Genomic DNA, 16,886 nt, shown 5'->3' on the forward strand with positions numbered 1-16,886 from the left:
CATGGGCCCAATGTTGATGAGGGACCTGATTGGGAAAGGGGACCAATGATGGAGGCACAGATCCCTTTCCCACTCGAGACCAAAAGCAGGTTAACATTCTAGACATGTCCCCACCCAAACGCCACCCTATCCTGACCTCTGACTGACCCAGGAAGCAATTAGCCAATAACTGTCAACTTATGAGCCTCAATTTAGGTGAGGGCTGGCTTCGTAAAAGTTCTAACAGGTCGGGGCAGGCAAGGCGGTGGCGGGAAAACCACAGAGTTTTATGGGCCCCTATATCTGCAAATCTGCCAGCTGGGGCCTGTAAAATTCTGCCATATGTTACTACGTTAATAATAGGTCATCGTCACAAGTAGGCTTCACTGAAGTTACTGTGACAAGCCCCTGGGCGCCACATTCCGGCGCCTGTTCGGGGAGGCCGGTACGGGAATTGAACCCGCGCTGCTGGCCTTGTTCTGCACTGCAAACCAGCTGTTTAGCCCACTGTGCTAAACCAGCCCCAACTGATCTAATCTAGTCAAACAGTGGAACTGAAAGCTGGGATAAGTTGATCTTTGAATCGTTCAGTGGCAAAAGCACAACTGTAGGAAACAAAACAATGGACTGAATTCTCCATTTGGGAGACTATGTTCTCCCACCAGAGATGAATGGCCTCTGATTTGTGCTCGTGCTGGGAGCGATGGACCAGAGGGGAATCACTATCCCTTGCCATGCAAGTTTATGCAGGGTGAGGATTGTGAGGGATTCCGTTGCGAATCCCAGCATCGGGCCTCCATTTTGAGCAGGTGGCCCGATAGTGGGTTCCGGAGGCTGGCCCCCCCCCACCCCGAAATGCAATTCCGCTCCCCCCACCACCACAGGATTTGCTTGGCCATTCATCTTTCACTTTCTCTTTTTCTCTGCAGAAAGCACTTACCTGTTTTTGGCGTGGTCCAAAAGCTGTCAACCATAGCTAGATATTTATAAACATTGTGCTTAGTTACACAGCAGGATACTTGAGATCCATTCAAACATGAAGGGAAATGAAATTAAACAATCCAGACAGCTAGTTGTGCAAGCTCTCTATCACAGCCTAGTACAAGCAATTTCTCACTGATGTGAATGAAACCTTGCCGATCAAAGATCTGAGGGGGTTTAAACCCTAGAGATAGGGATTCTCCGACCCCCCGCCCTGAAATCACGCTCGGCGCTGTGGCGGAGAATTACCCAAACTAGGCTCCCACGCTGGAACACAATTCTCCGGCGAATCGCTGCCAGTTGCGCGCGTTCGACGTGGTGCCGGTCGGGGGCCGTTAAAAGCAGCCTCCGCGGCGATTCTCCGCACTCAACGGGCCGAGTGCACGCCAAGTTCCGCCCGGGTGGTTAACATGTGGTCCCACCCGGCGGGACCTCGCCGTTCTGGCTGCGGGGGCCGTCCTGGTTGGGGGGGGGGGGGGGGGTCAGACTCTGGGGGGGCACTCCACTGTGGCCAGGCCCGCGATCGGTGGCTACCGATCGGCGGGCGCGCTCATTCCGGGGGGGGGCCTATGTTCATCCGCACCGGGCCCCTGTCAGGGGGCCAGTGCGAAGACGGCCACCGCTCGCATGCACGGACCCACGGGCATAGGGGCAGGGCCCCACCGGCAGCCGGAGCTGCGGGACACATGCCGGGGTCCTGCTGGCCCCCTTGAAGATGGAGAATCACCCCGGACTTTCTTGGAAAAAGTCCGGAGTGATTCCCGCTCGTTTTCCGGCAGGGGTGGGGACTTAGTCCCCAGAAGCGGCGCTGCCGTTACGCCCGCTATCTAGGAAATTACAGGTGCTGCTTTCTCTGCTTGAGCCAGCAGGTGTAGCGCACAGGTGAGTTTTAAAGCAGTGATTTTTTTTCCCCCACTGTCTCTGCCTGGATTGCTCTCTGGCTTCCAGCGGGCTCTGTTAATGGGAGATTCTTTTGTGAGGTGCTCTGTTATGATGGGGGTTGGATGGGCAGGATTTGCAAAGTGGGAGGAAGGATGGACTTTCAGAGCACCCACCTTCAAGACTCTCTCCCCCTCCCCCCCACTCCCAAGAGGTCCACCGCGCCGGGGCCACGCTGGGAAATACATGCATCATTCCACGCTCGCATGAATCCCAGCCCAGACGGCCGGAGCATCATGGAGGTGTGGAGAACCCAGTTCCCTGCACATTAATAGAACGCAAGTGGGTAAATTTGACCTATTTACATCCTCACACTGGCGCGGGACACGAACCTCGATGCCACCGCCAGCAGGGAACCGGAGCATCGTAAGCGGATCAGCCCAGTATATTCTACTAGAACTGATGTGTCTGGGTGTGAGGCACATAATGTGTGCCAGTCTATGCTACAGATTAACAGCAGATGCCCCTGTAGCAGAGGGCACAGATTTACATCTGACTGCGCTGACATGGTTTCTATAAAGACAGTTCCTTACCATTGTTGTGAGATCATGGCTGCTTTGTGATCCAGGTACGAGATAGGATAATGCTTCCAAATATGACAACTTGGCTAGTGTGGGCAGTCACGCTGCTCTGGCATGCAGGACCGCATAATTCAGGCCAAACGGTGATCAGAGTGCTTCTGAAGAACAATCCAACTGTGTGGTCCTTCAACCAACAGCGCTACCATCAAGTCCACAGTTCCAGGTTCCTTTGGGAACAGCAGTCCCTACTTACATTAATAATTTCTTAAAATGAGGGCGGCATGTGGCGTAGTGGATAGAACTGGGACTGCGGCGCTGAGGACCTGGGTCTGAGTCCTGGACCTGGGTCACTGTCCGTGGAGAGTTTGCACATTCTCCCCATGCCTGCGTGGGTTTCACCCCCACAACCCAAAGATGTGCAGGTTAGGTGGATTGGCCCCGCTAAATTGCCCCTTAATTGTAAAAAAATAAATAATTGGGTACTCTAAATTTAGAAGAAAAAAATAATTCTTAAAATGAAGTCTGTTAACCTCTGACCGCAGGTGTGGATGAACAGGTACTGACGAATAGGCACAGGTATTTGTTTTGTGCAGCCTGGCCTACCTGACACCCCTTTACACACCTGCTTTTCCCTCCAAGATGTAACATAGAGAGATTCCCACTGTGGAACACCTTTGGCGCCATTAATGGTGCTGAAGGAAAAAGAGGTACACAAATCAGTACATAAGCTCATGAAGAACTAAGGACCAACAAGAAAAGATCTATGCAGAAATGGCACTGACAGCAACAGAACTGGACGTCTAGTGGAGAAATTAAATCTGCATCTGATGATGAGCTAACATGGTGGCCTGAAATTTAAATGAAAGGCGCAGTTACATAACTCCTGTAATTATATTATGAAGCTCCCACATACTTCCAGAATTACAGACCATCATCTTTGTTGTGTCCGTTGAACTGGTGCACAGGGGTTGCTAACACGAAAATCAGCCCAATAAGGGGAAGTTTTCACCTTAACTGCATTTTCAGTCAATGGGCTGAAAAAAGGGCCTGCAATCCTGCCCCACCACATTACTACCTGGGCAGTAAACACAGAAACTAACCCCAGTGCATTTACATGCAAACAAAACAAATAGAAAAAGAACATGTGCATTAATTTATCCTGTAACCATTTACTCCATGTCCATATTTCAGCAGGAATACACTTAATATAGCAAAGCTTTGTGCACCTACCTGCACACTGGTCAGAGTGGTATACTGGTAAGCCTTTATTACAAGATAGTTGGCTTCTATATCTATTACTCCCAAGATCATGTACTTCCACCATCTTCTTTTTAGTATTGCCAACAAATTTTCTTCTCCTGTGTAAAAGGAAAGACCAGAGGTTACAAGTGCAGCCAGTTACTGTGAAGAAATTGCTGTGGTTTAAACTATCTGAATGCAAAATAAGAATGCATTAATTCTGTAACATGAGGACATAATTTCCTTTGTTCATGAAATTAATTGCAGCCAAGACGTTAGTGCGAAAATGACCAGGGTGTCTGCAAATTTTCTTGTTCACAAAAGGCCAGGTACTTTGTCATGCGGCAGGGTTGGGGAACATGTACCTCCCTCCCCAACCCTGCAACATAAGTGCCCAATTCTTCAATCTTTTTTACTATCATATTTTTGCACTGGGATTTATGGAAGCACAGCAGTGTAGTAAACAGGTTAAGTATAAACCGAATGCCACAAAATGAAACAATTAAAATATTTGGACACATATGTCACTCAGCATTATCAGGTGTTACTGATTTGGGACATTTGTTTCTGCTTTTTAGAACCAAAGACTTCTTTGCAGGATTAACCTATACAAGCCATCATGGTCAGGAAAAGGATAAAAAGGGAATACTGGAAAAATTCATCCATTGAGGAAATTCAAAATTTTTTCATTTACAGAGAGCAGAGGGCAGAGAGCAAGGAAGGTCTACATTAAACTGCATTTATTTCAATGCAAGGGGCCTGACGGGCAAAGCGGATGAACTCAGGGCATGGACGGGCACATGGGACTGGGATATTATAGCTATGACTGAAACATGGCTAAGGGAGGAGCAGGACTGGCAGCTCAATGTTCCGGGGTACAGATGCTATAGAAAGGATAGAACAGGAGGTAAGAGAGGAGGGGGAGTGGCGTTTTTGATTAGGGAGAGCATCACAGCAGTACTTAGAGGGGATATATCCGAGGGTTCGCCCACTGAGTCTATATGGGTGGAACTGAAAAATAAGAAGGGAGAGATCACCTTGGTAGGACTGTACTACAGGCCCCCAAATAGTCAGCGGGAAATTGAGGAGCAAATATGTAAGGAGATTACAGATAGCTGCAAGAATAATAGGGTGGTAGTAGTAGGGGACTTTAACTTTCCCAACATTGACTGGGACAGCCATAGCATTAGGGGCTTGGATGGAGGGAAATTTGTTGAGTGTATTCAGGAGGAATTTCTCATTCAGTATGTGGATGGACCGACTAGAGAGGGGGCAAAACTTGACCTCGTCTTGGGAAATAAGGAAGGGCAAGTGACAGAAGTGCTAGTGAGGGATCACTTTGGGACAAGTGACCATAATTCCATTAGTTTTAAGATAGCTATGGAGAATGATAGGTCTGGCCCAAGAGTTAAAATTCTTAATTGGGGCAAGGCCAATTTTGATGGTATCAGACAGGAACTTGCAGAGGTAGATTGGGGGAGACTTTTGGCAGACAAAGGGACGGCTGGTAAATGGGAGGCTTTTAAAAATGTGTTAACCAGGGTGCAGGGTAAGCACATTCCCTTTAGAGTGAAGGGCAAGGCTGGTAGAAGTAGGGAACCCTGGATGACTCGAGATAGTGAGACTCTGGTCAAAAAGAAGAAGGAGGCATATGACGTACATAAGCAACTGGGATCAAGTAGATCCCTTGAAGAGTATAGAGATTGTCGAAATAGAGTTAAGAGGGAAATCAGGAGGGCAAAAAGGGGACATGAAATTGCTTTGGCAAATAATGCAAGGGAGAATCCAAAGAGATTCTACAGATACATAAAGGGGAAAAGAGTAACTAGGGACAGAGTAGGGCCTCTTAAGGATCAACAAGGGCATCTATGTGCAGAGCCACAAGAGTTGGGTGAGATCCTGAATGAATATTTCTCATCGGTATTCACGGTGGAGAAAGGCATGGATGTTAGGAAACTAAGGGAAATAAATAGTGATGTCTTGAGAAGTGTGCATATTACAGAGGAGGAGGTGCTGGAAGTCTTAAAGCGCATCAAGGTAGATAAATCCCCGGGACCTGATGAAATGTATCCCAGGATGTTGTGGGAGGCTAGGGAGGAAATTGCGGGTCCCCTAACCGAGATATTTGAATCATCGGCAGCCACAGGTGAGGTGCCTGAAGATTGGAGAGTGTCGAATGTTGTGCCCTTGTTTAAGAAGGGCAGCAGGGAAAAGCCTGGGAACTACAGACCGGTGAGCCTAACGTCTGTAGTAGGTAAGTTGCTAGAAGGTATTCTGAGAGACAGGATCTACAAGCATTTAGAGAGGCAAGGACTGATTCGGGGCAGTCAGCATGGCTTTGTGCGTGGAAAATCATGTCTCACAAATTTGATTGAGTTTTTTGAGGGAGTGACCAAGAAGGTAGATGAGGGCAGTGCAGTAGACGTTGTCTACATGGACTTTAGCAAAGCCTTTGACAAGGTACCGCATGGTAGGTTGTTGCAGAAGGTTAAAGCTCACGGGATCCAGGGTGAGGTTGCCAATTGGATTCAAAATTGGCTGGACGACAGAAGGCAGAGGGTGGTTGTAGAGGGTTGTTTTTCAAACTGGAGGCCTGTGACCAGTGGTGTGCCTCAGGGATCGGTGCTGGGTCCACTGTTATTTGTGATTTATATTAATGATTTGGATGAGAATTTAGGAGGCATGGTTAGTAAGTTTGCAGATGACACCAAGATTGGTGGCACAGTGGATAGTGAAGAAGGTTATCTAGGATTGCAACGGGATCTTGATCAATTAGGCCAGTGGGCCGACGAATGGCAGATGGAGTTTAATTTAGATAAATGTGAGGTGATGCATTTTGGCAGATCGAATCAGGCCAGGACCTACTCAGTTAATGGTATGGCGTTGGGGAGAGTTATAGAACAAAGAGATCTAGGAGTACAGGTTCATAGCTCCTTGAAGGTGGAGTCGCAGGTGGACAGGGTGGTGAAGAAGGCATTTGGCATGCTTGGTTTCATTGGTCAGAACATTGAATATAGGAGTTGGGACGTCTTGTTGAAGTTGTACAAGACATTGGTACGGCCACACTTGGAATACTGTGTGCAGTTCTGGTCACCCTATTATAGAAAGGATATTATTAAACTAGAAAGAGTGCAGAAAAGATTTACTAGGATGTTGCCAGGACTTGATGGTTTGAGTTATAAGGAGAGGCTGGATAGACTGGGACTTTTTTCCCTGGAGCGTAGGAGGCTTAGGGGTGATCTTATAGAGGTCTATAAAATAATGAGGGGCATAGATAAGGTAGATAGTCAACATCTTTTCCCAAAGGTAGGGGAGTCTAAAACTAGAGGGCATAGGTTTAAGGTGAGAGGGGAGAGATTCAGAAGGGCCCAGAGGGGCAATTCCTTCACTCAGAGGGTAGTGAGTGTCTGGAATGGGCTGCCAGAGGTAGTAGTAGAGGCGGGTACAATTGTGTCTTTCAAAAAGCATTTAGATAGTTACATGGGTAAGATGGGTAGAGAGGGTTATGGGCCAAGTGCGGGCAACTGGGACTAGCTTAATGGTAAAAACTGGGCGGCATGGACTGGTTGGGCCGAAGGGCCTGTTTCCATGCTGTAAACTTCTATGATTCTATGATTCTATACTTCAATAAAACTCAGACCTCAAAAATAAGTTTTTAATTTACAGTTGTATAGTACAGGCTAGGTGTCATCTTGGAGCTGGAAGATGCTGTGCAGTGCTATTATTGCAAAAAGCCTACATGTTTTTTCATTTCATTACTCATAATTTTTATCTAATCTCCTTATATTCCTTTTTTTTTTGGATATGGCATTGATTGGTTGAAAGTGTTGCCAATTCAATTGGTCCAGTCAAATTGTTCAATTTCAAGACAATTTCAACCAAAAAATTTCAACCAATCAGCCAATGACCTCTGCACAAATTGGATGGGCTATAAGTTTGTTCCTTCTGCAAATACACACTGTAATAACATTTAGATAACCTTTCAAATCAAAAGGAGTTGTAAATAACAATATAAATTCTAACAAGATCAAAGTCGCATTAAATGTTTTCTTGTATGCAAAAATACATCACAGGAATTAATTCCAAAATTGTTTTTTTTCCATTTTAACATATTTATCAGAAGGGGACGTTGGTTAGCTCATTTGGCTGGACAACTGGTTGGCTCGGAATGCAGAGCAATGCCAACAGCGCAGGTTCAATTCCCGTACTGGCTGAGGTTATTCATGAAGGCCGCGCTCTCTCAACCTTGCACCTCGCCTGAGATGCGGTGGCCCTCAGGCTAAATCACCATCGTAAGATCATAAGACATAGGAGCATAATTCGACCATTCAACCCATCGAGTCTGCTCCGTCATTCAATCATAGCTGATATTTTTCTCATCCCCATTCTCCTCCCTTCTCCCCGTAACTCCTGATCCCCTTATTAATCAAGAACCTATCTATCGCTGTCCCAAAGACGCTCACTGACTCGGCCTCCACAGCCTTCTGCGGCAAATTCCACAGATCCACCACCCTCTGGCTGAAGAAATTCCTCATCATCTCAGTTTTAAAGGATTGTCCCTTCAGTCTGAGGCTGTGCCCTCGAGTTCTAGTTTCTCCGACCAGTGGTAACATCCAGTAGAATTCTCCATCAGCGGGATCCTCCGTTCTGTCGGCAGCGCACCCACGCTCACGGGTTTCCCGATGGCGTGGGGTGGCCACAATGGGATACCCCATTGGCCTGATGCAGGAACGGAGAATCCCGCTGCCGGCAGGGGCGCACCGCAGAGGAAAACGCGCTGGTGGACTGGAGAATCCCGCCCATCTTATGCACGTCCACTCTATCCAGGCTTCTCAGTATCCTGTAAATTTCAATAAGATCCCCCCTCATCCTTCTGAACATCGAGTACAGACCTAGAGTCTTCAACCGTTCCTCAATTAACAAGCCCATCATTCCAAGGATCATTCTTGTGAACCTCCTCTGGACCCCCTGCAAGACCAACATATTCTTCCTTAGATACAGGGCCAAAACTGCTCACAATATTCCAAATGGGGTCTGACCAGAGCCTTATACAGCCTCAGTAGTACATCCTTGCTCTTGTATTCTGGCCCTCTCAAAATGAATGCTAACATTGCATTTGCCTAACTGCCAACTGAACCTGCACGTTAACCTTAAGAGAATCCGGAACCAGGACTCCTGAGTCTATAAGACCATAGCACATAGAAGCAGAATTAGGCCACTCGGCCCATCAAGTCTGCTCTGCCATTCAATCATGGCTGATATTTTTCTCATCCCCATAACCCCTGATTCCCTTATTAATCAAGAAGCGATCTATCTCTGTCTTAAAGGCACTCAGTGATTTGGCCTCCACAACCTTCTGTGGCAAAGACTTCCACAGATTCACCACTCTCTGGCTGAAGAAATTCCGCCTCATCTCTATTTTAAAGGAACATCCTTTTAGTCCGAGATTGTCCCCTCTGGTTCTAGTTTTTCCTACAAGTGGAAACATCCTCTCCACATGCAATCTATCCAGGCCTCGCAGTATTCTGTAAGTTTCAATAAGATCCCCCCTCATCCTTCTAAACTCCAATGTGTACAGACCCAGAGTCCTCAATCATTCCACATACGACAAGCTCTTCATTCCAGGGATCATTCTTGTGAACCTCCTCTGGACATTTTCCCAAGGCCAGCACATCCTGCCTTAGATTCTGGGCTCAAAATTGCTCACAATACTCCAAATGGGGTCTGACCAGAGCCTTATACATCCTCAGAATTACATCTCTGCTCTTGTATTCTAGCCCTCTCGACATAAATGCTAACATTGCATATGCCTTCCTATTTTGCTGACCGAACCTGCACATTAACCTTAAGATAATCTTGAACAAGGACTCCCAAGTCCTATTGTGCTTCTGATTTCCTAATCATTTGCCCATTTAGAAAATAGTCTAAATTCCTCCTTCCAAAGTGCATAACCTCACACTTTTCCACATTGTATTCCATCTGCCACTTCTTTGCCCACTCTCCTAGCCTGCCCCAGTCCTTCTGCAGCCTCCCTGCTTCCTCAATACTACCTGTCCCTCTACATTCTTTGCATCATCTGCAAACTTAGCAACAGTGCCTTCAGTTCCTTCTTCCAGATCATTAATGTAAATTGTGAAAAGTTGTGGTCCCAGCATCGACCCCTGAGGCAAACCAGTAGTTACCAGCTGCCATCCTGAAAAAGACCCCTTTTTCTCACTCTCTGCCAATCCTCCATCCATGCAAGAATGTTACCCTTAATGCCATGAGCTCTTAACTTATTTTACAGTCTCCTATGTGGCACATTGTCAAAGGCCTTCTGGCAATCTAAATAAATCACATCCACTGGTTCTCCTTTGTCAAACTTCCTTGTTACCTCCTCAAAGAACTCTAACAGATTTGTCAGACAAAGCCGTGCTGACTCAGTCCTATTTTATCATGCTCACATTACCAAGTACTCCATGATCTCACTTTTGATAATGGACTCTAAAATCTTACTAATGGCCAAAGTCAGACTAACCGGCCTATAATTTCTCGTCTTCTGCCTCCCTCCGTTCTTAAACAGCGGTGTTACATTAGCCGCTTTCCAGTCCTCTGGGAGCTTCCCTGTCTCCAGTGATTCCTGATAAATCAACACCAATGCCACCACAATCTCCTCAGCTATCTCATTTAGAACCATGGGGTGTAGTCCATCGGTCCAGGTAATTTATCCACCTTCAGACAATACAGTTTCCCCAGAACATTTTCCTTTGTGCTTCAGATTTCTGAAGCTTTTACCCATTTAGAAAATAATCCATGCCTCTTTTCTGCCTACCAAAATGCATAACTTCACACACACTGAATTACATCTGCCACTTCTTTGCCCGCTCTCCTAGCCTGTCCCAAGCCCTTCTGCAGCCTCCCGCTTCCCAACATTACCTGTCCCTCTACATATCTTTGTATCATCTGAAAACTTAGCAACAATGCCCTCATTTCCTTCTTCCAGAAAGTTACTATATATCGTGAATCGTTGTGGCCCCAACATAGACCCTTGCATAACACCTCACTCACCTCCAAACCCCTCCCCCATGCCCGGTCCCAGGAAAACAAAAAAATCCCCTTCAACACACAACCCCAGTGTAAACACACAAACCCCAAAGAACCATCATTGCAAAGAAATTCTTACCTTGTCCAAATAGGCAACTTCAACTCAATTAGCACATGTAACAACATGTAGTGAAAAATAGAGCTACATACACTCCTCCACTCCCCACCTCAGTCCAAGACCAATCCTCAGTCCCATTTCTCACTTCTGCCTTCACAAACGCCTCCGCCTCTTCCACCGTCTCAAAATACGTCTTTGGAGTTGTCAACTTAGCCGAGTACACTATGCCGAACTACACCCTGCTGCTATACGGTGCCGTCTTCACTCAGCAAAAGGCCGCCCGCCTCCTCGTCAACTCCACAGTAAAGTCCTTTATATACGTACACCAGCTCCAGCCCATTGCAACTCCTGCTTCGCCCAACACAGGACTTTCTCCTTCATGCAGTACCTTCGGAAACAAATAATCACTGCTCTTGGCGGCTCATTCGCCTTTGGTTTAGGCCTCCACGCCCTATGAGCCCAATCCAGTTCGTACCGAGACGGAACTTCTCCCTTCCCCAACAGCTCTGCCAACATCTTGCCAAAATACTCTGTCGGCCTCGGGCCCTCCACCCCTTCAGGCCCACGATCCTCAGATTTTGCCGCCTAGATTGGTTTTCCAGGTCCTCCACTTTGGCTCGCAGACCCTTGTTGCCGTCCACCACCCTCTGCAACTCCTCACCCATCGAGCTGACTTGATCACTGGCCTCTTCCACTCCCTTCAGTTTCTCACCCTGCTCCCGCACCTCGGCCAATGTCCTTGGCACCGCCGCCTTGACTGGGGAAATCGCCTCCTACATCAGCGCCTTCAATGCTGCCATCATCTCCTTCCTCATCACCTGCATGTGCTTTGCGAACTGTTTTCAAGTTCCACAACCATCCCCTCGGTCATCTTTTCTGCCGTGAGCAGTACGGCCCCACCCAGCGACCCAGCCTCCGCCATCTTTCCAGTTGTTGAACCGACCCTTCCACTTACCGGCGATCCTTCATTTGCCCCCTTCTTCATGGCAGCTTTCCTTTGGGTTTTGGACATCTTTCTTCCTTATGACTTCCAACACTAATTTAACCAAACATTGCCCCAGGGACCGGGCATTAAATTCTAAAAAAAAATTAAGCTTTGAGCAGGAGGTAGCCAAATTGCAACCTCCTCCTACATGCCGCCACCGGAAGTCGTAATATTCCCTTTTGTCATGTGAGAGTACCTTTAAGAAATGGGTGTTTAGAAATGGGTGTTTATATAAATATCTGTAGCGAGAGTACCTTTAAGAAATGGGTGTTTATTACTGCAGTGATGTCAGAGAGTGGGTGGAGCTGTCTGTCTGTCAGCTTTTTACTTTTGTTTTAGGCTGTTTGCTGCAGGGTGTGTTTTAGTTTTGTTTTCAGTGTTGGAGCAGAAGCCAGACAGAGCAGGTGTACTATTGATCTCTCTGCCATGAAAAGACTATCTCTTGATCATTTGGTGAATTCAGAATTATAAATGTTCTCTGAAGTGAATGTAAATCTAATGTGCTTCTGTTAGAAAGTGTTTCTTTGGTTTTCTGGATGTTGTTTGGGATGTTATTAAGGATCACCTAGTGTTGTATTCTTCGGGGCTTGTATTTGAATTAATGGTTGCCAAGATGTTCACCGAATGTTTTAAAAGGTTAACTTGAGTTCATAGAATAAACATTGTTTTGCTTTAAAAAATACTTTTCCAGTTCTGCTGTATCACACCTGTAGAGTGGACTGTGCGTTCCCCATACCACAATCTATTAAAAGTTGTGGGTCAGGTGAACTTCATGATACACTTTGGGGTTCTCTAAACCCTGGCCCATAACAAATTGGCGGCTCGAGAGGGATAAAAGTCTATCATTGGATTGGCTTTGTGAACTTAAAGACAGTGAGGGGTGAGCATATTGTGGGTGCTTTTCAGGTGTGGCATTTCAGTTTAAGTATGTTGTGGACAACGGCTCTTTCAGAGGCTCTGATGTTTTTGGGGATGGAGACGGTCACACGCAGTACCTTACGGACAGAGACTAAAAGCAGGCTGTTAGATTTGGCAAAAACATTGCAGTTAACATTGCCTGACAAAATGTGAAAAGATGAGATCATTATGGCAGTGGTTAAGCATTTAAAGTTGCCTGAGATACAGTTCGACTCATTGGAAATGGCAAAAATTCAGTTACAAATTAAACAAATGGAACATGAGAAAGAATTAAAGCAGCTTGAATACGAAAGTGAGAGAGAAGAAAAAGAGAGAAGAAAGGAAAACAGAAAGAATAGCCCTAGCAGAACAAAAAGAAAGAGAAAGGGAGATACAAATCAGGGAAAAAGATAAAGAGAGAGAGTTTGAACATCAGAAAATGGCCATGAAACATGACTTAAATTGGCAGACGGAAAGGGAAACGTACAGTTGATGGATAGTGATGAGGATAGTGATAAAGAGCGTCATAGTCGAAGGCTTGGTGGGGATCTATATAAATATGTCAAAGCATTGCCAAGGTTTGATGAGAAGGAGGTAGAAGCCTTTTTCATTTCATTTGAGAAGGTAGCTAAAGGCCACAGAACATGTGGGTATTACTGATTCAAACAAAGCTGGTAGGTAGGGCGAGTGAAGTGTTTGCATCACTAACGGACTATTTGAACTAGTGCCTGAAGCTTACAGTCAAAGGTTTAGAAATTTAAGGAAAGAACCTGGTCAAATATACATGGAGTTTTAAAGGATCAAACAGAGTAATTTTGATAGGTGGATAAGGGCTTTGAAAATAGACCAAACCTACGAAGCTCTCAGAGAAATTATACTTTTGGAGGAGTTTAACTTCAATTCCTGATGTAGTGAGAACTCATGTGGATGAACAGAGGGTTAAAACTACGAGATTAGCAGCAGAAATGGCAGATGATTATGAATTAGTTCATAAATCAAAGCTTGGTTTCCGACATCATGTGAGGGATAGAAACTGGGGACATGAGAAATACTCAAGTGGTAAAGATAAAGGTGATCTGATGGGAGATAATAAGGAGAATGTACCTCAGACTAAAAGATAAATCCAGGAGGGTGGAAAAGAAATGAACAATTTCAAATGTTTTCACTGTAATATACTAGGCCATGTAAAGTCACAGTGTTGGTAGTTGAAGAAAAGCACTGGGAAGGCTGATGTGGTAAAACAGGATAAGACAGTAGGGTTTGTTAAAGTGGTAAAGGAAAGCCCAAGTGAAGCGAAGAAGGTGCAAAAGATTGTACAGCCTGATCAAGAGGTGATTGATAAGAAGGTGCCAGATCTCTTTAAAGAATTTACTTGTGCGGGCAAAGTTTACTCATGTGTATCAGGAGGAGCAGGTAAAGCAGTCACAATTTTAAGAGATACGGGAGCCAATCAATCTTTAATGGTAAGAGATGAGGGGTTATGTAGTTTGGTAAGAGATGAGGAGTTATGTAGTTTGGGAAGAATGTTGCCAGAAAAGGTGGTAATATGTGGAATTCAAGGTGAGAGGAGTAGTGTTCCATTATATAAGGTAAGGTTGGAAAGTCCAGTGAAGAGTGGTGAAGTGGTAGTAGGAGTAAGAGAGAAACTATCTTGTCCAGGAATACCGTTTATCTTGGGTAATGATATAGCTCGATCGCAGGTGGGAGTGATGCCTACTGTGGTTGATAAGCCAGTGAAAAATCAGACAACTGAAGTGTTGAAGGACGAATATCCTGGGATTTTTCCGGATTGTGTAGTAACAAGGTCGCAAAGTCACAGGTTAAGACAAGAGGAGAAATCAAAGAGTGAAGATGACGTTGAAGTGCAATTATCAGAAACGATTTTTGATCAGATGGTTGAAAAAGAACAAGAACAGGTGGAGGATGAGGCAGATATTTTTAGTTCAGGAAAATTGGCGGAGTTACAACAAAAGATATAGAAATAAAACGGATGTATCAGAAAGCATATACGGAAGAGGAATCTGAGAGTATACCAGAGTGTTATTATCGTAAAAGTGATGGCTTGGTGAGAAAATGGAGATCTTTACATATGCAGGCGGATAAAAAGTGGGCAGAAGTTCAAGAAGTAGTATTGCTGGTAGGGTATAGAAAGGAGGTGTTGCGAGTTGCACATGAGGTACCAGTGGGAGGTCATTTGGGAATAAGGAAAACTCAAGCTAAAATACAAAAACATTTTTATTTGCCTGGACTACATAAAAATGTAGTTAAATTTTGTCAACATGTCACACATGTCAAGTGATAGGGAAACCTCAAGCAGTGATAAAACCAGCGCCCTTAATACCCATTCCAGCATTTGAGGAACCTTTTACAAAGGTCCTAATTGATTGCATAGGACGCTTCCTAAAACGAAAAGTGGGAATCAATATCTTTTGACGATAATGGATGTGTCTACTAGGTTTCCAGAGGCCATTCCAGTACATAATATTACAGCTAAAAAGATTGTGGAGGAGTTACTTCAATCCTTTACTAGATATGGACTACCCACAGAAATACAATCGGATCAAGGATCTAATTTTACCTCAAGGTTATTCAAAGAAGTTATGGATAGCTTAGGAATAAAACAATTTAAATCAACTGCGTATCATCCAGAATCGCAGGGAGCATTAGAAAGGTGGCATCAGGCATTAAAGACAATGTTGAGGGCTGATTGTCACGACACTCCAGAGGATTGGGATAAAGGAATTCCATTCGTACTGTTTGCAATTAGGGATGCACCTAATGAGTCAACCAAATTCAGTCCTTTTGAACTAATTTTTGGTTATGAGGTAAGAGGACCACTTAAATTGATTAAGGAAAAATTGGTGAGTGAGAAATCAGAAATTACATTATTGGATTATATGTCAATTTTTAGGGAACGATTAAATAGAGCACGTGAATTGGCTAGACAACATTTAAAAGTTGTACAAAATGTGATGAAACGGGTAGTGGACAAGAAATCCAAAGTTCGTAGTTTTGGCTGTAGAGATAAAGTTTTAGTGTTGTTACCAGTGGTAGGTGAACCTTTAAAAGCTAGGTTTTGTGGACCTTATCAGATTGAAAGGAAATTAAGTGAGGTGAATTATGTGGTAAAAACACCAGATAGAAGGAAGACACATCGAGTGTGTCACGTGAATATGCTTAAAGGGGGAGGTGTCATGTGAGATTACCTTTAAGAAATGGGTGTTTATAAATGGATGTGTATATAAATATCTGTAGTGAGAGTCCCTTTAAGAAATGGGTGTTTATTACTGCAGTGATGTCAGAGTGGGTGGAGCTGGGCTGTCTGTCAGCTTTTTACTTTTGTTTAAGGCTGTTTGATGCAGGGTGTGTTTTAGTTTAGTTTTCAGTATTGGAGCTGAAGCCAGACAGAGCAGGTGTACTGTTGATGTCTCTGCCATGAAAAGATCCTTTGGTGAATTCAGAATTATAAATGTTCTCAGTAGTGAATGCAAACCTAATGTGCTTCTGTTAAAAGGTGTTTCTTTTGTTTTCTGGATGTTGTTTGGGAAGTTATTAAGGATTACTTAGTGTTGAATTCTTCGGGGGTTGTATTTGAATTAATGGTTGCTAAGATGTTTACTGTATGTTTTAAAAAGGTTAACTTGAGTTCGTAGAATAAACATTGTTTTACTTTAAAAATTACTTTTCCATTTCTGCTATACCACACCTGTAGAGTGGGCCGTGTGCTCCCCATACCACAATCTATTAAAAGGTGTGGGTCAGGTGAACTCCATGATACACTTTGGGGTTCTCTAAACCCTGGCCCATAACACTTTCTTATATGTCTCTTCCACCTCCTGATTTATTTTCTGCACCACATCCTGATGACTGTGCATAACTCCAATCAGGGTCTTTTATTCTTTGCGATTCCTCAACTCTACCCACAGAGATTCTATGCCTTCCGACCCTATATCACTTCTTGTTATTGATTTAATTTCATTACTTACTAACAAGGCAACTTTGCCTATTTGCCTGTCCTTTCAATAGTTCACATATCCTTAGATATTTAGATCCTAGCCCTGATCCCCTTGCAGCCACGTCTTTGTGATGCCCTCAACATCATACCCGCCAATTTCAATGTGCGCTACATTTACCTTGTTTTGTATACTGTGCACATATAGGTACAGCATCCTCAATCCTGCGTTGACCGCCCCCCTTCTCATAG

At 44.7% G+C, this 16,886-nt stretch overlaps 1 protein-coding gene across 1 annotated transcript in view; it reads right to left on the reverse strand.

Moving 5' to 3' along the window:
• slc35f1 (solute carrier family 35 member F1) overlaps positions 1 to 16,886 on the reverse strand; it is a 531,713-nt gene that overhangs the window by 188,709 nt on the left and 326,118 nt on the right. The window contains exon 3 of the mRNA XM_072499393.1: positions 3,651 to 3,778. Coding sequence (XP_072355494.1) covers positions 3,651 to 3,778 — 128 coding nt within the window. The remainder of the gene's footprint in view (positions 1 to 3,650; positions 3,779 to 16,886) is intronic.

This window comes from Scyliorhinus torazame, chromosome 4, assembly GCF_047496885.1.
Source record: "Scyliorhinus torazame isolate Kashiwa2021f chromosome 4, sScyTor2.1, whole genome shotgun sequence".
Taxonomy (NCBI): domain Eukaryota; kingdom Metazoa; phylum Chordata; class Chondrichthyes; order Carcharhiniformes; family Scyliorhinidae; genus Scyliorhinus; species Scyliorhinus torazame.